The 21,914-nt window shown below is 35.7% G+C and overlaps 1 protein-coding gene across 1 annotated transcript in view; it reads left to right on the forward strand.

Annotated features, from left to right (window-relative positions):
- The window catches only part of AGMO (alkylglycerol monooxygenase), a 1,982,086-nt gene that overhangs the window by 1,273,977 nt on the left and 686,195 nt on the right, over positions 1-21,914 (forward strand). Inside the window, exon 11 of the mRNA XM_044069484.1 lies at positions 11,303-11,385. Within this exon, the coding sequence (XP_043925419.1) occupies positions 11,303-11,385 (83 nt within the window). The remainder of the gene's footprint in view (positions 1-11,302; positions 11,386-21,914) is intronic.

Here is a 21,914-nt window from a genome sequence, read left to right on the forward strand (position 1 = left end):
TTTAAAGTATTCCCGGCTGCACAAAGTCTGCTCTTCACTTTTTCCCTTAGAACTGCACTAAATCTCTAATTAAGCACTCTATTTTCATTCTAAAGCCCTGCACTTGCTCGTATAAGTAATCTCATAGGTAAACACAAACTAAAGCACTACATTTTCTTATACTCCTTCTAAGCACTTGCTCCCTATTGGTTCTTTCTTATCAGTCAATAAGTAGTTCCCTATATTATTCAGGCATGTCCAAAGGTCAGTTTCGAGTATGTTACAACTGCCTTATGTATACAGATCACCCTCTCCTCCTCCCAACAAGCTCAAATATATGTGAGCGATACAACTATATAGCCAAACTGGAGGCTAAGCTCTCTCAACCCAGTACTGGCACAGCCTGTCAGGAGGAGAAGGTAACCACACACACCACAAATTCAGTCTAACATAGACCTATCGCATCAGCAAACCAAACACATAAACACACAAAAACATACTCGGAGGCTCTAAATAAAAATCTGCCTAAGCAGCAGAGACCTCCAAAGCAGACATCCAAGCAACACCTACCATGAAACAATATCCACGTAGCACATAGCTCACAATGTCAGTGTGCCACACAGTCATAGCCCTTAAGGCTAAACAACACACCTAATACACTTGTAATAGGTGACTCTGTTGTCAGACACACTGACGTCCCACTCACCAGGCTGAACAAGGAGAAGGTTACTGTAAGCTGCCTGTCGGGTGCCAGGATCCGCCACATAACACAAGCATTCAGGTCACTCCAAAGCAAGTACAAATATGACTCCGTCATTGTCCATGCTGGTGTGAATGACCTGAGACGTACCTCCCTGGACTACATGGAAAAAGACGTACAGGAGCTCTTTGGTCATGTAGCCCAGGCCGGTATGACCCTGACCTTGAGTAGCATCTTATCCTCACCAAGAACGATGCCACAGTATAAAGACAAAATGATCAATTTTAGCAATTGGCTAAAGTATTGGTGTCATTCAAAGGGGATCCATTGTCTGTCAGCCTGGGATGACATGCTCGACAAGCCACGTTGCTTCGCTAGGGACGGCTTGCACCTGTCACCCCTGGGTTTTTGAATAAAGGCTCTTGCCTCCCCCATAGACAGCACAAAGAAAAAAAAACTAAGGGTAATGCTGCTCAACGCCAGAAGTCTAAACCTCAAGATGCACACACTTGAGACTCTCCTCAGTATGGAGAATATCGATATCTGTGCAATAACAGAAACCTGGTTCAAGTCTCCCGAGAGCACCCCAGCACTAACAGGTTATACTTCATACCATGCTTTCCGGCCCCAAAACTCGGACCGAACCACAAAAGGAGGGGGAGTATCCATATTTATCAAAGATACCCACATCTCCAGGTTATTTGCACTGCACGAAGCATCGGAGACCATCCATTTGCAACTAACAGTGGGAAAAACTGCCTTTCAGTTTGTAGCCTGCTACAGACCACCCTCCCAAACACAGGAACCTCACTTGGCTTTCCTGAGAACACTGGAGAATATGAAGGTCTCTCCAAACACTATTATATTGGGTGACTTCAATTAACCAAACATCGACTGGGAAAACTACTCAAGCCCAAACACCCTCGCCCAACGGTTCCTAGAATTTATAAACTCAAATGCTATGGAACAACTGGTCACCACTCCCACAAGAGGGGAAAACATATTGGATCTGGTCATCACCAACATTGGGTCTCTATGTTCCACACCAGAGGTATACCCCTCATTGGTAAGATCAGACCATAAACAAATCTCACTGGACATCCATATTCCGTCCCCACCCCTAGCCAAGGAAACCACGGTGAAGAACTTCTCAAAAGCAAACTTCACACTTCTCAAAACTGAGGTGGAATCCTTCAAAGCCCCCGGGCCAGTGCAATATACGGCCCAAAATGCAGAATCCTTTACAAAAGCATTCTATGGACACCTACAGGAATGCATGGAGCATGCTATCCGAAATAAAACCAAGACTCACTCCTCCAAAGTCAGGAGACCTGCCTGGTAGACCCCGGCCATAAATAAGCTATACAACAGAAGGAGAAAGCTATTACATGACAGAGCAAAATCCCAAAAAGGGAAGGTGTCACTAATCACTACTAGCAAGAAACTGCAATCCCTCATAAAATCATCTAAGGCCAGCTTCGAAAGAAAAATTGCACAAGACACTAAAGATAATCACAAGGCCTTCTTTAGGTATGTCAGAAACCTGGGAGGCAACTCCTAGATATGCTCTGAGTTAGTGCAAAATGACAAAAAATACACTGAACCCACAGACATTGCCAACATCCTGGCAGAAAGTTCAGTGCAAACTTCTCTCCCCCTTCCCCCCCAAAAGAGCAAATGTCTATCCCAACAGAGTGCAGCCTTCCTGAGATCACAGATGCACAGGTGAGAGCTGCCCTCTCCAAAGCAAAAAACACAGCATCAATGGGACCAGATGGTGTCCCGGGCTGTGTCTTACATGAGCTCCAAGAAGAACTAAACTCTCATATTAAGCCACTGTTCAATCTCACCCTTACTACAGGATATGTACCCAAGGAATGGCGTACAGCAACAGTAGTCCCACTCCACAAAGGTAGTGCCACAACAGACCCCGGAAACTATCACCCTATACGCCTGACTAGCCTGGTCTGCAAAGCTATGGAGCGTATCATCATGGAAATCATAAACAAAGACATTGGGAACCTCCAGACACTGGATCCTACCCAATTTGGCTTCGTTAAGGACAGATCTTGCCTCTTGAACCTGGTCGACTTCTTTGAAACAGTTACCAAAGCCATAGATGAAGGGAAGGTAGTCCACACAGCCTGCCTGGACCTCGCAAAAGCCTTCGACTCAATACCCCACTTGGGCATCATAAATAAGCTCACCAGCTTAAATATCAACCCCTATGTCACAAAATGGGTTGCAGACTGGCTCAGGGATAGAACCCACATGGTCAGAATAACAGGTGCCATGTCAGACTCTAAACCAGTTACAAGTGGTATCCCACAAGGCTCAGTCCTGGGACCTCTCTTGTTCGGTATATATTTCTCCGAGGTACAGGCTAACACGGGTGGACTATGGCTGACCAAGTTTGCAGATGACTGCAAACTGGGTACTGTAATCGACTTTCCGGCTGACACAAGCATCCTCCAAAAGGGTCTCACAGAGACGGATACCTGGTGCCAGAGCCATGGCCTAAAGCTAAATGCCAAAAAGTGCATAGTCATCTCCTTTGGGAAAAACAAAGTGCCCACAAATTACCACATAGGTGGTAATCCATTAAGTACGGAAGAAGTAATTAGGGACTTGGGGACCCAAGTAGATAGCAATCTCTCCTTTGACAATCACGTTGCCAAAGTGGTTAGAAGGACCTTCTATATAGCCCCCCTTATCATGAAAGGGTTCACATCTAGATCAAGAGAGGTCATCGTGCCCCTCTACTCATCACTTATCAGGCCCATAATTGAGTACAATGCCCCATTTGGGATGTACCTTACCCGACACCTTCAGCAACTGGAAAGACCCCAAAAGTATCTCACCAAGAGGATCAAGGGGCTCAAAAAGATGCCCTATGCAGTTCAGCTAAAGAAACTCCAGCTCTACTCAGTTGTGTACCGCCTACTCAGAGGCGATCTGTGTCTGACGTATAAAGCCATGTCCAACCCAGAATTAATGGACATGCTTCACCTCAGGAAATCCAAATCCCTTAGAGTTACACGCTCCAGGGACTTGAACCTCAGCACAGAAATAAATAGGACATGCTGGAAGGACAGATTCATATCCCAGAGGCTCCCCTCACTCTGGAACAAAATCCCAACCCATGTTAGGCAGAGCCCCTCACTGACCCTCTTCAAGAGAAATCTTGACGAGTGGATGGGAGATCGTAAGTTTACCCCTGGAATCTCTTCTGTGTCCTTGCTTGACAGAGGTACAGTAAACTAACCTTAAAAGGGCTACCTTCTGTGACCTACTATACAGAGGCACAGTCAACTAATCTAAAAGGGTGGCGAAAGCCAAACACACTCTGGCTAGGCTTATAAATGCCCTAGGGCAGATAGCTTAGTATCAACCTATGAACCTATGATCCCAGTTATTCTCACTAGGGGTAATATATAATTATTGAGCAAGGAATGGGTAAAGACAGTCTAATAACAAATGAGATAGGTTAATTCAAGCATCAGAAGGGAAATTGGCTAGAATTAAAATGGCCTTCAAGGGCAGCTAGCCTAGACATAGGTTCATAGGTTCATAGGTTGGTACTAGGCTATCGGCCCTAGGGCCTATGCAAGCCTAGCCATAACAATTTCCTGGATATTTCTTCCCACAATATTTACTTCTCCAGGCCCCTGTCTAGCAGGGCGACTGACATGATCCCCAGGGTGAATTTCCTATCTCCCATCCAATCATCAAGGTTCCTTTTGAAGAGGGCCAAGGAGGCGCTCTGCTTGATATGTATGGTCAGTCTATTCCAGAGTATGGGGAGTCTCTTGGTCAGGAACCTATCCCTCCAGCATGTTTTGTTCATTGTGATGACAAGGTTTAGATCCCTGGAGCATGTGGCTCTGAGGCTCTGATGCTTTGAAAGGTGGCAGGATACCTATGGACCTATATCTTTAACAGGTTGGTTATTATGAAATTAATTTAAGTGAAAATATCCCATAGCTGGAGTCTTGTACTGTTTAATTTATAGTTGTAGAAAAGGGAGAATTTAGTGGTCATCCTCCTACAGTTGATACAGTCTTGTCACTTTAAAAATAATCAGACCAATGTAAGAATTCACAGACTGCCTATTTCACAGAACATGGAGTAGTAAAAGTTGATGAAATAAGTTTATGTTTATCATACTGATCACTGCTGCAGTATCCTTAACAATACGGTTATATCCTGCCACCTTTCAAAGCATCAGAGAACTTCCATGTGCCAAAACTCTCAAGCAGCTTGAACTGAGCTGACTAAAAGACATGTTTGGGTGCATATCCCTTTAGATCTTTAATGCCACTGAAGAATATGCTCCTCTGAGGATTTTGAGGATTGACTGTCAGATTGTGCTTTCCTTTGCTGAGTAGATAAGTTCCCTTTGGGGAAAAACTTCCATTTTCTTAACTTTGTTGATGTTGTATTACTTTCTTCTTTAGGAAAGTTATTTTAAAGCTAGGAGTGTATTCTATAATGGACTGTCTTGAGACTGCAATGTACTTTTAAAAGGAACAATCATTATTTCCTGTCTGTAAAGTAAATGAAAACATTTTTTTCTATGGAGAAATTGTGTAATTTATGGGACTGGCATAGTGTTTTAAAATGCTTTTTGTTGCATTTTTTGTCAAAAATGCAACATTTTTAGACTGATAGTGGGAATTGCTGCTTCTCTTCCCTGTGAAAGAGGAACAATTTTTAGCTTGACCATGGAACACACTATCATTAATGGTCAGTCCTTCTTCCAGCCTCAAAAATTAAGAATTAAGCAAACAGCCTTTGCCACCACAGCAGGCTAGCAATTTTACTTAGCCACAGGTGGGTGACTGTGTTGTGGCCATTTGTTTTACCTCAGACCTCTCATCTTTTAATTTTTTTTTTTTTTTTTTCAATAATCATTTTTTATTATTTTTCACAACCATATTACAAATTCACACATTATATACAATATATACAAAATGCTTCCATTGGTTAATTTCACATATATATCAACCTCATGTATTGATCAAAGGCACAGCACTAACAATCAAAAGGAAAATAATAAAAAAAAAAAAAAAAAAAAATTCAACATTAACAAATCCAAGCCAACAATCTGTCTTTTCTGTACATTTTCTATCTAATCTAAGGTTGATTTAGACTATATTCTGGTTCTCTCTGATATAGAACCTACAGCCACTATGGACTGGGGGTTTGCCACTTCCTCTGCTGCTGTTCGGGTCCCCTCAGTAGACAAGGGGGAGCCAGTCTTGTTGGTCCTGGGTGAGGGTACAGGGAAGGTTTTCCTGTTGTACCAGAATGCTGTGCCCATCTCTGGGAAGCAGCTTACACTATTAATAGTTGTACCTATCTTTCCTGTCAAAAAGGAACAGAAAACCAAGTATGTATCTACTGCTTCTCAAAATTCTTTGGATAGAACTAGTTTACTAAGTTTGGCTGAAGGTTTGATTCAGGCTATTGATTCTTCTTGTAAAGTTGCTTTGGGTAAACAAAAGATGAATTCCTATTTTCCTGAAGAGATTAAGGATTCTGAATGTGAAAGGAAGATGCAGTGACAGATATAAGTTTTTTTCCTCATATTTCTGATTCAGGCGCAGAGGAGAGATTAGTTTCTGATTCTACCTGTGGGGGGTTCTCTTTATTTGACCTTTTTGCTAGACAGTGGGAGAACACTGAGGTTTTCTCAGTCCCTCAGAAAATACTATGTGTTGTTACAGAAGGATTTTCCAGAACTACACCCACTCCTCCTGCTCTGTTGCCTTTAGAGAATCTATGTGTCTGCAGGTTTCCTGGTAGTCAGCCATTGCCCCTAAAAAGGCAGATAAGCTGTAAGTTCCTCGGTCTTTTAAATTTTTTACACTATTCCCAAATCTGGCCCAGCAGCTATAGCTTTAGTTGATCCCATTGCTGCTAAGTACTTAATATAGTCCAATCCTACTATTTCTGATAAGGATGGGAAAATTATTGATAGGTATGGAAAAGAAGTATAGGCTACTGCAAATTTGATTTTCAGGATTTTAAGGCTAATTTAAGTTTGATCTGACAAATTGTGAAAATATGAGGAATGTTTTACTACAGTTTCTTCTTCTGATAAAAACTGCTTTAAATAATTTAGTTTCTTCTATTGCACAGGTCACTACTTATTGCTTGCACTGTGTATATTATTCTGTTGATACGTTTTCTAGGGTTATGGTCACTGGTGCTGTTTTCTTTTTTAACACCTTTATTGAATTATCACTAGTGACTGCCATTCAATGTGCGGACAAGGTGATCAGAAGAAGAAGAAGAAGAAGATTGAATTATCACTAGTGACACAGGCAAATTTACATTTATATAAAAGTAATCAAACTGTATTAACAAGTTCACATTTACAAATATTATACTTCCCATATAACATTACAAAAATTATTTCTGTCCTTTTTTTTAAACAAGAAACATTTTTATTAAACCATTACTTATGACATAAGCAATCATGCATCTTTATAAATGAAAACCACACCGACAGAATCCTAGTTGTAAGCATTTTACGTCACAAACCGTACTGACACACTCCCAGTTGCAAACATTATACATCACTTATAATCTATCCAATAATTTTCAGTCAAACATTACATAGCTCATTTAAGTCCTACCTTCTTTTTAACCTCATTCCTCCCCTGTATGTATTGTTCCCACAATTCCCATTTTTTTTCCTATGTGGTTTACTCCTACCCTTTTCTAAAGATCCCAATTCCAGTTGTTTTATCTCTGTTTTGAAAAGGTTTGCATGATTGCATTCTCAGAATCTCCTAGATGATGTTAAAATGAAATTTTAAATTCTCCTCTGGATAGAAAGTGAGTGTTTGTCCCTTCTACTGCAGAGGTGGTCAAAAAGTTTGATGAAAGGGACACTCTAATCACGGGAATCTGTGAGAATTTCAGCCCTCCTTTTCCAAATTTTCCATTGGATAGTTTATCTCCACATCCAATTTTGGCATAAACAGAATAAACAGTTTCAACAAAATTCAGGTAAACAGACATTTAAAAAGACATGATATGGGAGTTCGAAAAAATAGTCTTGAACCACCCAAAACTAAAGACAGTTCAACAAGTCTGAATGACTATTCAAGACAACCTGAATCATCCTGGCTTCTTTTTGTTTTCTTCCAGAAAGTGTGAATCTCAGTTTTTCTCTGACAATAGATTGTTTCAGACAAATGGGTTCTGAAAATCATTCATCAGAGTTACAAATGGTAGTAGGAGAAAATTCCTCTTTTCCAGGGGGTCATTCTCCAGATGATACTCTTGCATTGCCTCCTGTTCTTCATCACATGCTGCCCCAAGGAGTGATAGAACTAGTTCCTTCTTTCCAGGTGGAGAAGGGTTTTATTTGTGGATGTTACTACTGACTAAGAAAAAATGCTTAGTGACCAGATCTGGATCTTTCTTTCTGAAATCTGTATGTGATAGTGCCCAAATGTATCCTATTACATCTCCTTCATCTTTTAAGTTTCTTGGAAAAACTAGACTTAAAAGATGCTTACCTTCACATCCCTATTCATCCAAACTTCAGTTGTTTCTTAAGATTTTGTGTGTCTGGATCACATAATCAGTTCTCTGTGTTACCCTTTGGACTATCCTTTCCACAAAAGTCTTCACAAAGTGTCTTGCTGTAGTTATAGCTCATTGCAGGTTACATGGTATCCACATTTTTCCATATTTAAATGACTTACTAACCTTTGCAGAATCCTTTCAAAGTGTCTAGAATCCCTCTCTTGAGTGAGAGTTCTCATACACATGCTGGGATTCCAGGAGAACATTCAAAAGCATTTCCTGACTGCCTCACAAAGGATTGTATTCCAGGGATGCCATTCAGACACCTCATTTCGAAGAGCTTTTCTTCCACAGGCAAAAATAGATCTTTATTTATATCTATTTCTAAGATTTTCCACTCATACTTCATTCACTGCAGGGGAAATACCCCAGGATTTTGAGTCTTATGGCATTTATGATTGTCATTATACCCCTGGCAAGACTCCACATGAGAAATATATAGTGGTGTCTGAAATCTCCTTGATCCCAGCATCAACACCCTTTATATTTTTTTAAATCTCAGCGCAAGGGTTTGTCAGAAGAGAATATTTTTGGTGGTGACAGAATTTATCTTTAAATCCAGGTCCCTCCTTCTCCCTCCCTACTCCAAAGCAGTCAGTCACCACAAACTCTTTGAATATTTCTCAGGGAGCAGTTTCAGGAGGGATAAAAGGGCAAGAGCTTGGGACACTAAGGATAGATGCAAGCACATAAATATGAAGAAGATGCTTGCTCTGATCAAGGCATTCAACTCTATAAACCATTTTTGGTCCTTGGGACCTCTTCCAGTGATTTCAAAACAATACCACAGTCACAAGGTATATTAGTGATCAACAGGGAAGCAGGTCATACCCCCTTTGCAGGCTAGCCATGTTAGCTTGAGATATAGGTTCACAACACAAGTTCACTACAGGAAAGTTACATTCCATCAGATTAAAATTGTGCAGCAGACAAACTGAGTAGGACCAGGGCAAACCCTCACAAATAAAAACTAGATCAGGAGATCTTCTAAGATTTGATCCATCTGTGGAGAGTTCCTAAAATACACTTCTTTGCCTCTTTCTCAACAGTCAAATGGCAAGATTCTATTCAAGGACTTCATGCAAGAAACAAGGAAGACACATGCCTCTTCTTTTCCTTGGGCTGGAATGTTCCTGTATAATTTTCCACCCTTTCCACTAATATCCAAGGTACTTCTGAAGATTCAACAAGAATCACCCAAGATCATTGTGGTGACTCCCTTCTGGTCCAGGCAACCATGTTTATCCCTACCTTTAGTAATCACCAGAGGCAATTACCACAAACTTCCTCACACACTGGATCTACTCATACAAGAACAAGGGTTTTTGATACACCCCAACATCAGTCATCTTCAATGGACTCCCTGGATGATAGGGTCTTAATTCTTTTTAGCTATTTACTGAAGACATTCAGCAAATACTAATGGAGGCAAGAAAGCCTGCTAGTAGAAAATCATATATTATCAAATGGAAAGATTTCCTATCTGGTGCCAACAACTTAAACAGCATCCATTCAGGGTTAGTTGTTGTTTGGTTTTACAGTATTTTAGTAAGTTACTCTCCTATGACTTTTCTTATTCCTCTGTCAAGGTTTGTTTATCAAGCATTTCAGCATATCTTCCCATGGATCCTCCTCTTTAATGCTGTCTCACGTCAAAATGTTCTTGAAAGAGGTTTTGCATAAAAAGTCTCCAAGAAAACCATTGGCTTCTTCTTGGGATCATAATTTTGATTTAGAGAAGCTAACACTTGCGCCATTTGAACCAGTTAATCTGGCTGACTTATGGTTGTTAATATGTAAAAAATTTTACCGGTTGTACTGATGTCTGCAGGATGGGTATCTGAGTTGTAAGATTTTATGGTGAGCCAAACCTATCTCATTTTACGTAGGGACAAAGTTTATTTGATAACTAATCCTTCTTTTAAGCTTAAACTGGTATCTGAGTTTACTTTATCCCAAACTATCCATCTCCCCATTTTCTTTCCTGAACCTAAAAAGGAGAGAGACAGGATACTCCACACCTTGGATGTCCACAGACAACTGAACTATTATCTTGACAGAGCTAAATCTTTCATATCATTGGATCATTTTTCATTTCTTGTGGAGTTAAAAAGAAGGGGCAACCTGTGCCAAAACAGACTATTTAGAAATGGTTGTCTAAGACTATTATCTTTTGTTACACTCAAAAACTGTTTCAGGCTGGGTCAAGGCCCACTCTACCAAGGCCATCTGTGGCTTTTTTGGAAAGGGTTGGATTCTAGAAGTATTCTAAAAGCTGCTACTTGGTCCTCTTTACATACTTTTACAAAGCACTATAAACTTAATTCGTTTTCTAAGTCCAGGTCAGGCTTTGTTAGAACCATTCTCCAGAGGCTCCTGGACTCTTCTCCTTCCACCTCCCAAATGTAGTTAGCTAGAGAATGCAGCAGTGATCAGTATGATGAACATAGTACAGTTGTGTAAGTGTGTAAGTTTAAACTTACCATAAAATTAGCTGTTTGAATGATCACTGCTGCAGAAGCCACTCCCTCCCTCCATTTCCCTTGTTTTTTTTTTTTTTTTTTTTTTGTTTTTTTTGTTCCTAGCATTGTCCTTTCAGGGCTCAAATTCTGTCTGTCTCTCTTTGCTGGCAGTAAAGTTCTGAAGGTCTTCGCACCCAAACTTGTTTTTTTAGTTAACTCAGCTCCAGCTGCTTGACAGTTTGGCTGTGAGGAAGGTGCCATGAAGCTTTGGAAGATTGGTAGCTATTATATACTTGGAAGGATATACACCGTATCGTTAAGGCTTACTGCAGCAATTATCATGCGAACATCTGGTGTTATGGTAAGTACACAGCTGTACTTCCCTTGTAATTTCCTGACTTCTTACTGAAATGTTGCAATAAATAAATAACTGTATCAACACTATTAAATGTTTTTTCCCTTCAACAGCAACTCAAAGTGCTGCAAGTATCTGAGTCTGTGCTGTTTCAGTGCCTTAAATTATACTCATTTTATTGGCTTTTATTTTTGTCCACAGACATTGTCAGAACTTGCTCTCGTCTTCAGGATTTTCTACATTCTTCTTACTCTAACCGCGCTGGGATTCTTTATGGATCAAAGGCAAGCTTTTCTTTATATTTTCTTTTGCTGTTTCAGACGAAAATAGCCAGTTTTTGTGACTGGAAAAGTGCAGAAAATTTAATGAATTCACATTTGTTTTATTCAGTCTTGTTTGGCAACAGTAAAATGTTCTTAATAGTACTTAATTAGTATTATAATGACAGTTTTGGCAGATGTTGCAGATAACTGAATAGTATGATGATAAAGTATAGTTACATTACATACAGACAGTCTTTCTGCTGGGTACACTTTAGGAATGTGCATGATTTAGTAATAGTTGTGTCATACATATATAAATACTTTGGTCTGTTTTTTTCTTGTGTATAAATACATCAAGTAAATGCAGACAAATCCGTGGGCATGGTAAATAATAAAGACAGTAATATGAAGTAAGCATTGGCAATAGTGTGCTGTTAGTATGACAATAAGGGTATGGTTCAAGTGTCTATACATTTTTAAAATAAATAGAAATGGTAAAAAATGTAAGCCTTACTTTAGACAGCAGAGATTCATTCAACTACATTGCTATGAACTGTTAAGCATTGCTGAAGTGAGTGAAATCTCTGAACCAGGTAAGAATACTTTTTAGCTTCTATAAGTTTTTCTTGGGTCATGCGTTATTAAATGCTAATGGAAGAAGGAGATGAATTGGTTACTCAAGGGAAAAAAATCTTTCAGAAAAATATGCATTTCCATTTTCTTACTAGGGGTAATGTTAAGTTACACTACATTGGTCTTTAAGATCAAGCTTGCAAAATACAGATGCTCTGACAGAAGAAACAGAAGAACAGAAGTAAAAAAATCAGACTGTTATACACAAAGGTGTACTAAGCTGTGTTGATTTTTGTGTGTGTGTGTGTGTGTGTGTGTGTGTGTGTGTGTGTGTGTGTGTGTGTGTGTGTGTGTGTGTGTGTGTGTGTGTGTGTGTGTGTGTGTGTGTGTGTGTGTGTGTGTGTGTGTGTGTGTGTGTGTGTGTGTGTGTGTCTGTGTGTGTGTGTGTAGAAGCAGTTACTCCTTAAAGTATGTATTAACCAGTAAACAATCTGTAAGATATACAGAGCATCGGGGCTGGGGGTTGGCATAATGGTTAAGGTGTTTCCCTCACAGTAAAGAGGTACATGGTTTGAGTCTCACAAAGGGGGAACTTGGCTAGGTTTAAAATGATCCATATGGGCAAATAGCCTAGTGCTTACCTATGAACTTATGAACCTATTATGAAGGCAAAGTAAGAAGTGTTTAAATTTAGTGGAAAGGAGAGGAGGGGGTTATTAATGAGAATATAGGAAGAGTTAACTATTAAAAGAAAAACAAATGCATGCTGATTTAGTGAAACAGTTAAAGTGATAATCTGGAAAAATGTAGGATGTGTAAGCTGTTATGTGGAAAACAGCTCTATACTGGAGAAGTAAGTTTAAAGAAGACTGTACCAGACATTGATAAGACAAAAGGTGGTCTAATTGAGATGACTGATATTTCTTATGCTTTGAGTGGATAGTGGTGAGTAAAGATAGCTTACTGAGGTGGAGAAAGTTAGTTAGATTTTATGTTTTTTTTCTTGATGTTTTTTTTTCCTTCTTTGCCTCCTGGCAGACAGCTCTTCTCTTTTCTTTTCCAGCTGATTCCTTCCTATTTGGATGAGAGTCATATACAGGCACTCTGTCAACTAAGCAATCATTGGGTGTTAGCTATTTATGGCCTATGTCCTCCTCTAGGTAGGATATGTGACCGATACTACTGCAGAGTCCACTATTACTTCCCATAAATGGGCATGCTTTTATGTACCAAAAGTAAAGGCTACTGTGAAGCACTTTGGTGAGCTGTTGTCATGTGTCATGTAATTTCTATGTCTGCCACTCCCCCTGCCCCATTTTTACATTAGTTGCACTTCTAGTTATGGGTTTTCTTTTGTTCATTATGGTCTGAAGTCCAGGATTATGGATAAATGGATAAAACGTCTGACTTTTTCTGCAGATTTTAAAAAGCTTGCCCTTCTACCTAATGTTGTTTTTCTTGTGTGTGTGTGTGTGTGTGTGTGTGTGTGTGTGTGTGTGTGTGTGTGTGTGTGTGTGTATCAGCATGCTGCATTTCCTGCTGTTTAGCTTCAGAGTTTAGGAGTAAAAATCTTCCTTATCTCTATTAGGGAATATGAAGACAGAAAAAATGTTGCAGTGATATTGTGATCCAGTCTGTAACCATGTTCGGTGTTGATAAGGATCTGCGACTTTTGAATAAGAGACTGTAGCAATTTATAAAGAAATATTTAGAATAAAATATATTGAAAAACAGATATGTATTGTTGAGACTTGGGGGGAGGTAATTGTGCTATATTTGTTGATTGATATTGCCTCAACAGAGAGAAAGACAGATGATGTATGTCAAAATGGAATGCAACATAAGGGGGGGCTTTTTTGAAATACAGGGTGAAGTGAGTTATGGGTGGAGGAGTGAAAGTAGACAGAGTTCTAAGAAGTGTGTAAGAGCTAACAGAAATTGCCTTCAAGTGGAACTTGGGGAGGAATAATCCTGATCCTTTGTAGAATACAGTGGACATTTGTAGGTAGAAAAAACTGGAAAATATCTAGTAGATATTTATTTATATATTTAACATTTGTTTACCGGGAAAGTTCAACTTAGAATGAGCCAATTTTCACTGGAGGCCCGGGGAGAAACACTCCAGACTCATGTCTTTCTAACCTGGTAGGAAATTGGAGCACACAGAAGAAACCCACACGAATGTAGGGAAGAGATGCTGACTCCACACAGAAGGCACCCCAGCTGAGAATCAAACCGGAGATCCTCTTGCAGTGAGGAGACAATGCAAACCGTTGCACCACTGAGCCAGCCATGAGTATAAGTATAGATAGTATAAGATAAATAGTATAAGCATTCCACAAGGAATGCATAATAGCTGAAGAGGCAGAGATAGGGTTGGGAGACTAAATAAAAAGAGTACCTAAGTATTTTTTTTTTTTATTTCAGGCTAATATTTTTAGAGCTAGTAAAACAAAAAAAAAGAAAAAAGAAACACTAAATGTTGCTGTCATTTTGTCAGCTATCTGAGTTTCATGTTGAGAAAGATATTATGACACACAGAGTTACTGAGAATTTTCCATAATTCTAGTAATAATCCCTCTTGCATGTTTTGTCTTTTGAGTTCTGAAGCAAGACATGGGCAACAGTTTCCTTACAGATGACATTTTTTAATAAACTTTTTACTGCATTTTAAATCAGTATGTAATTACAGTATAAATTTAACAAATCATAATTAACAAAGAAACAAACTACGTACAGAGTCCATAACAAATGTTAGCATTTCACAAAATCATTAAAACTTTTCTAATAAATCACTAAGTTTTTGCCATGGTAAATATTTATGTGTGATGTTTGATGTTCTGGTATAAGTAGTTTGTAATTCTTTATTGCATATATTTTTTGCAAGGCAGATAAAATCAGTAAAAGAGAGGATATTTTTTATTTTTCCAATTCATTGTAATAACTTTCCTGGCAGTAGCCAGAATGGACCAAAGGAAAGGCACTTATGTTCGTCATATTGAAACTGGAATTGATGCATTAAATAAAATCAAAGAATTTGTAGTACTACAATTGTCTAACCACAATGCTTTAGCAAAGCTTCTGAATTCTACCAAAAATGGAGCAACCATTTCCCATTCTATAATCATATGAATGCAATTTGCATCTAAGACTGCATCACATCTCCAACATTTTATTTTTTCTTTCTTAAAAATCAGGGCAATGTTATGTGGTGTTAAAAAGCTTCTATGTAAATACTTCCAAGTAAAAATTTTCCATTAAAGTGACAAGGTGGTATAGTACTTATAGACTTCAAAGATAATTTTTTATTACTATGTGAAAAAAAATCATTATTAACTTTTGTTGAGTAGTCCCAATAAGATGAATCAAGAACTGTAAAATCAGTTCTTGAAATCCTAGAGATTATTGATAGATAAGACTTATTTTTGATCTCATCACTATTAATTTTAAAGTACATTTCTAAAATATTAGGAATGGGTTTTGTATTTATATTTAATGATATTTGTATTTTATTAGTAATAAATTCCTTAAAAATCTGTATGCTTAACCACTTATTTTCTTTTATACTATGCCTAGCCAAAAGGTATTCTGCTTTATGTAATATTTTTCCATTTAAAAACTGAAACCAGAATGTTAATGTATTTTCTCTAAGGTCAAGTATTTTATTTAAATTAAATGACTCTAACCAACCATTAGTATAAGCTATGGGAAACATTAGAATTAATAAATCATTAAGAAAGGTAATTATTATCCATCACTTTCTTGAACATAAGTTAAATATAACTAACAAAATAAATAGATATATGAATTTTCCTGGTACTCATACCAAAATCTTTTATGATCCAATATAGTTTATTAATGTCTGATTAAAAATTCACATTCCTTTCAGGGCTATCATTTGAAAATAAAATTGTTTCATGTAATATTTTCCGGTTCAAAGTAGAGGAAGAATTTAACCAATGGCTCACTATATTTAAGATGGCAGACTTAGCATATAATTAAATATTAGGAAATCCAATTCCACTTTCTTCCCAGCTTTTAACATGCCAGTCAAGAGCTATTCTCAGTTTTTGGGGATATCACAAAAACATAAGTAATATAGAATTTGTTTATAATTTTTTTTGGATGGAAGTGAAATCAGTGACTGTATGTAGAATAGAATTTTTGGTAAAATTATCATTTTTATTAAAGTAAGCCTGTCTTCCATTGCAAAAACATTGTGTTCCAATTATCAGTTTGTTTTAATATTGTGTTAATTAGAATTTGATAATTTACAGAGACTGATTCTTTCCAATTAGATTTTATAATAATTTCCAAATATTTAAGTGCTTACTATCTCAAATGATGTATTTCTATTTTTTAAAATGTATTTTTTTATTTTATTTATCAACAAGTTTTCTGTTTTATTATGATTAAAACCTAGACATGAAGTCTTCTAAAAATATTTGATTGCTTTAAGAGTATGTTCTAATGAGGATTCATTATCACCACTTTTTAATAGGATATCATCCACAAATAGTTGAAAATTTCAACTGTATTTATCGTCTATGGAAAATCCCTTTATTTTTGTATTTTTTTCTAAAAAAAGTAGCAAATGACTCTCTTGACAAAGCAAAGAGTAATGTAGATGAAGAGCATCCTTGACTTGTACCTTTTAGTATTTTAATAGAGCTAGACAGATATGATCTGATTTTGACAAAGGATAAAAAAATTCTGATATAACTTCATTAATAACATTATAAAATCTGAAGAGAAATTATATTCTTTGAGGACTTTGACTAAATATGTCCAGTAAATAGAATCAAAAGCTTTATATAAGCCTAACCTTATGATTGAGAGTTCTTTCTTATTCTTATTTGCAACATCAATCAATGATAAAAGACTAATAGTGTTGTCATGTATTTTTCTATTTAAAGTAACATCAGCTTGATCAAATTTTATTAGAATAAGCATCATAAAATGTAATCTTTTTGTCATTATGGACATAAAAATTATAGTCTATGTTTAGAAGAGAGTTGGGGCGATAAGAAGAGCATAATTTTGGATCTTTATCCTGTTTCAAAATGGGATATATCAATGAAATTTTCTATAATGGAAAATATTTGACAAATTTCTAACTTCTTCAAATGCTTTTAGAAGAAATCTTAGTATGTTATTAGGTATTATTTTATATATCTCAGGGATTATGCCATCTAGACCAGGAGCCTTATTTTTTTTTTTATTTTAATTTGTTCTTTTAGTTCTTTGAAAGAAATTGACTTATTTAACATTACATTCTACTTGTTAGTTAACTTATGTTTTATATTTTCCTTTAGAAATCTGTCAGTTAAGTCACTACTATCTAAAGTTGATTTACTATTATTAACTAACTCATAATGTTTTCTAAAAGTCTCTAGTATATCTTTTAAATTAGTTGCTTTCCTAAAGTTGTTATTTGTTTTATCTGTAATCTGGTTAATATGATTTATGTTATTTAGTTTTTTTTTTTCTGATGGCTAATCCATGTAAAATTTTAGTATTACTAGAGTAAGACTGTAATTTCAGTTTTCCGTGTTTATTAAAATGTTATAGTTTATCATTTCTATGTATTTCTGATTTAAACCTTTCAATTCAGAGTTTTTAATCTTATCATTTGGTTTTAAATTTAGTTTTAACTTATCGATGTCTGACTGTAAAACAATTAGCTCCGTATCCCACTCCTTTCTTTTGTGTAGATTACGTTTAATTCTACCATATTAATGTGCTTTTAACTTATCTCACAAAATAACATCAGTAACTTTACCATTTTTATTAAATTCCATAAATAAATTGAATTATTTTAAAACCATTCTTTAAAACTTTAAATTTTTGTAATATAAGCTGAAATTATTTGCCCAAAGACCCATTAGATTTTATATTAAAATTAAAAGTAATATTATTGTGATCAGTCAATGGACATGGAGTTATTGATATGTCATAAATTCTAGAATATTGTCCACTAGAAGTGAAAACTTTATCTATATTTCTTTGAGTACCAAACCTAAAAAAGTAATGTTGATTATTAAAAGAATTTGACAATATATATATCTCTTAGACTCATTGTATTTATGAAATAACTTAACTGTTTGGCAGTGGCAAATATTCTAGGTGTTTTATCTTTGGTAGTATCTCTTTCTGATAAAATGCAATTAAAATCTCCAGCCAAGAAAATTTCCCCTTTGGAATATAAAGTTATGATATTAAAATATGTTTCTGCCTTAGAACCAATTCTAGGAATCCAGTCAACATTCACAAATGTGTAATATTTTTTCTGTTCATTCCAGCTACTAACAGTCCTAACATATTTTTTTTTTATCAGAATAAGCTTCGATTACTCTAGGCATGGTCAATTACTTCTTCCAAAGTATGAGAGTGCCTCTCCTTTTTGAATGATAATGTGAGTCTACAGGTATTTAGAAATCTTTAAATAACCTGTCTAAATCCTTTTTCAACACGTGCATCTTGTAAGAAAGCAATATGAGCTTAATTTATTTTTAAATATTTAATAGAATACTTCTCTTCATAAATTTATTAAGACCATTAATGTTCAGGGAAATACATTCATATATGCTGACATCTTTAAAATGAAACAGCTCTAGTAAAATTAAATTATAGTTTTGATTTATTAAGCTTTAATTAACCAGTTTTGTTATGGGCAAAATCTTAAACTTAACTATTAAACTAATTGTAAAAATATTTACACCCCACTAACACGGAATAGAATATTTCTGGCTTGATGAAGTAATCATACAAACCACTCTGACTCATCACCCTATTACTACCCAGTCACATTGTTACTACCTCTAAAATTCAAATATTATCAGTATATTTTGGAGTATAACAATCTCTTTTAAGTATCAATCTCTTTTTTTTTAACTCTAACTTCAAGATAAATCTAAATTCTAATTTAACTGATTATATAGCAAGTAAATCTCTAATAATAAAATAAACTTCCACTACCTATCAACTTTTCTGACAATCATTATTCATGTAAAGACAGAATAACACCGACCGTGACTCCAGTTATCTAACTGGATTCATATAGTTTCTATTTTTATACTAATATCCAGATAATTGACAAATGAAGGGTCATTTTCACCCTTATATATGCCTGTGCATAAATTTACCTTAAAAATATCTTGAAAGGAGTTTCCCAAATGTTATATTTATTCCATGTTCTATTACTTTCGGTACTAGTAGATTTTCCCTCTCCCCCCCTTCCCCTCCCCTATTTCTCTTTCACATATATGTTATTTACTAACAAATTTCAAATAAATAAATAATAAATGCAAAAAAAAATACATATAGCTTTACAGCCAACAATAGTTATAGAATTTCTGGAATAATATGTTGTAGTCTTTTAAGTAGAATTTTTTACTGTTTACAGTCAGGTAATGTTATTTTCTTTCTTCTTATTCAGAGTTTAAGCAAAAGAGACATTGAATAAGATACCTCAAAATATTTATATTAAATTAATCTTAGAATATCTGACCCTACAGTACTAATTTTCACAGTAAATTAAAGTGCATTGATTTAAAATGAGAACAACAAAACAAAAATGTCACAATAATTACATATTAGTTGCATTGGTGGTTTAAAGAATTGTGAAACTAATATACAATATTTTTGATAATGTTTTGAGTTACCAACAAATGTTTATGTTCACAACTAATAAAAATACATAGAGATAGTATGTCACTAGAAAGACAGCATGTTATATTTAGAGACTTATATAGGCTGTTAATAAAATTTGTTCACAAAAGCATTGTATACATATTTATATACAATACACTGGAAGCAAATAGTTACTCCAGTATTGGTATATCAAGGTAGGGTGGGGGAAGAATGAAGAAGACATGGCCTTCTCACCTCTTTTAGGGGAAGATAGTGATTGTGTGTATGTGGAAACACGCTGAATAGTGCTAAGGTCCAGATGGAGATTGGAAAGCTCAGATATCATGATGCGCAACATGTATTCAAGAAAGAAACATTTCTAGCAGGTTTGCTAATCTCACAAATCAGATCTTCGTTTTGTACATCTTAATATATATTTATTAAAACATCTTATGGTACAACTATTGACCTCTTATATAGAGGTATGTCCTTATCTGTAAGTATATTGAGGCAAATTCAAGCATGTATAAATCTTTAAACATACTAAATGATGTTTAAAATAATATTATTGTTTCTTAAGCATTGTTTGTGATGTAAAATGCTTACAACTAGGATTGTGTTGGTGTGGTTTGTTTTCATTTATATAAATGTATGATTGCTTAAGTCATAAGTGATAGTTTTAATAAAGATGCTTCTTATTTAAAAAAGGGGCAGGAATTGAATAATTTATATATTGTTGCTTAGGTTATACAATATATAGCAATATATGTGAACTATAATGTTTGTTAATGTTAATTTGTTAATACAGTTGGATTACTTTTGCATAAATGTAAATTTGCTTAAGTCACAAAAAAGCACAACAGGTGATAAAATTATTTCTATAACAATTTTTCTGATTGCCCATTTGTAAAATTACTAGGTTTAAAAGCACCCTGGCCATATAAAATAAAATAAATAAAAACATCTTTGATGGACTTATACATCTATCATGTTACATCTGTGGTAAGGTGGAAAGGAATCATGTAACTAATTATAATTGTGTTCAGCAAGATGTGATTTAATATGTAGCAAGCAGTGCCTTCTTGTAGACATATTGAGTTATATTATACTGATATATATGTATAGTGTATAATATACATTTAAATAAGAATATAATACTGTGAACTAGGCTTCAAGATGTCTTAAGCATTCTGCCACACTGCAATAATCAAGTGTTTAACCCGTCACATCATTTCTCAAAATGCATATTAGAAAATGAGAAACATACCTTTCTCTTTTTTTCTTCCCCCCCTTTTTTCTTTCCCCTTCCCACTCCTCCTTCATATGTCCACAGCAAAGTGTATAATGGAGCTTATATACCTAGGCTTTACTATCTAATTAATTAGTTACTGACTAGTTAGCAATTAGTGATGCAGTTTATCACATGGTTAACTGATTTACTATATTAACAGGGTTGTGTTTTTAGTTTAATGAAGACTTGATAAAGCTATATGCGAAAGTGCTTGTCTTGGTTTATTTTTCAATAAAGCAGTATCTTGGAACTACCTTTGGATTTTACCTTTGCTGTGGACCACTGTTGGCGTTTTTTGGTGATCTGCTGTAAAATGTCAATATCAACAAAAGCATTGCGTACAAGGTTAACCCCACCAAAGAGTCCGTATTCATTACATTCTTTGTTTGTAGAAGAATGCTTTAGTTAAACATATCAAATTATACAAAAGAGAAAAAAAAGTCTCTGCACTTTAACTCACGTGCGAGGTTTGCTTTCATTTTTTCACATATCTTCTCCATACTGTCTCCATCTCAACATTCCATCCAGTGCCCTTCCTGGAAGTTCAAAGTTCAGACCACTCTTCCTGTTGTAATTATATTCTAAAAGAAAAAAACTCTGTGGCTCTTCTGTTGTGCAAAGAAACAGCTCATGATTCTTTCCAGAGCAAGGAAAAGTACAAAGCTAGGTTCTGTTGAGAAATTTGTTTTATGGTTTCATTTAAAAAAAAAAAACAAAAAACTCGCAACTGCTTCAGGCGAGCTGTGCTTTTAAAACAAATGTAACCAATGGATTCCAAGCAGCAAGATATTAGTTTGCATATATAATCCTTCTTTTAAAACAGTCTAATATATCTACACATCATATCTACCCCTTTCCCACTATTAAAAGCAAGCCATTATATTTTATTAATAATTTGTTGAAAGGAAATTAATATAAAGGAAGAAAATGAGAGTTAAAAGTGAGAAACAAAGAAAGAGAGAGAGAGAGAGAGAGAGAGAAAACGATACTTTGTATAACTGTTTTAACTATTTTAACTATATATCTAACATGTAACTAGACATAGGCATTATAA

The sequence above is a fragment of the Protopterus annectens genome, chromosome 4.part0 (assembly GCF_019279795.1).
Source record: "Protopterus annectens isolate FY-2018-M chromosome 4.part0, PAN1.0, whole genome shotgun sequence".
Taxonomy (NCBI): domain Eukaryota; kingdom Metazoa; phylum Chordata; order Ceratodontiformes; family Protopteridae; genus Protopterus; species Protopterus annectens.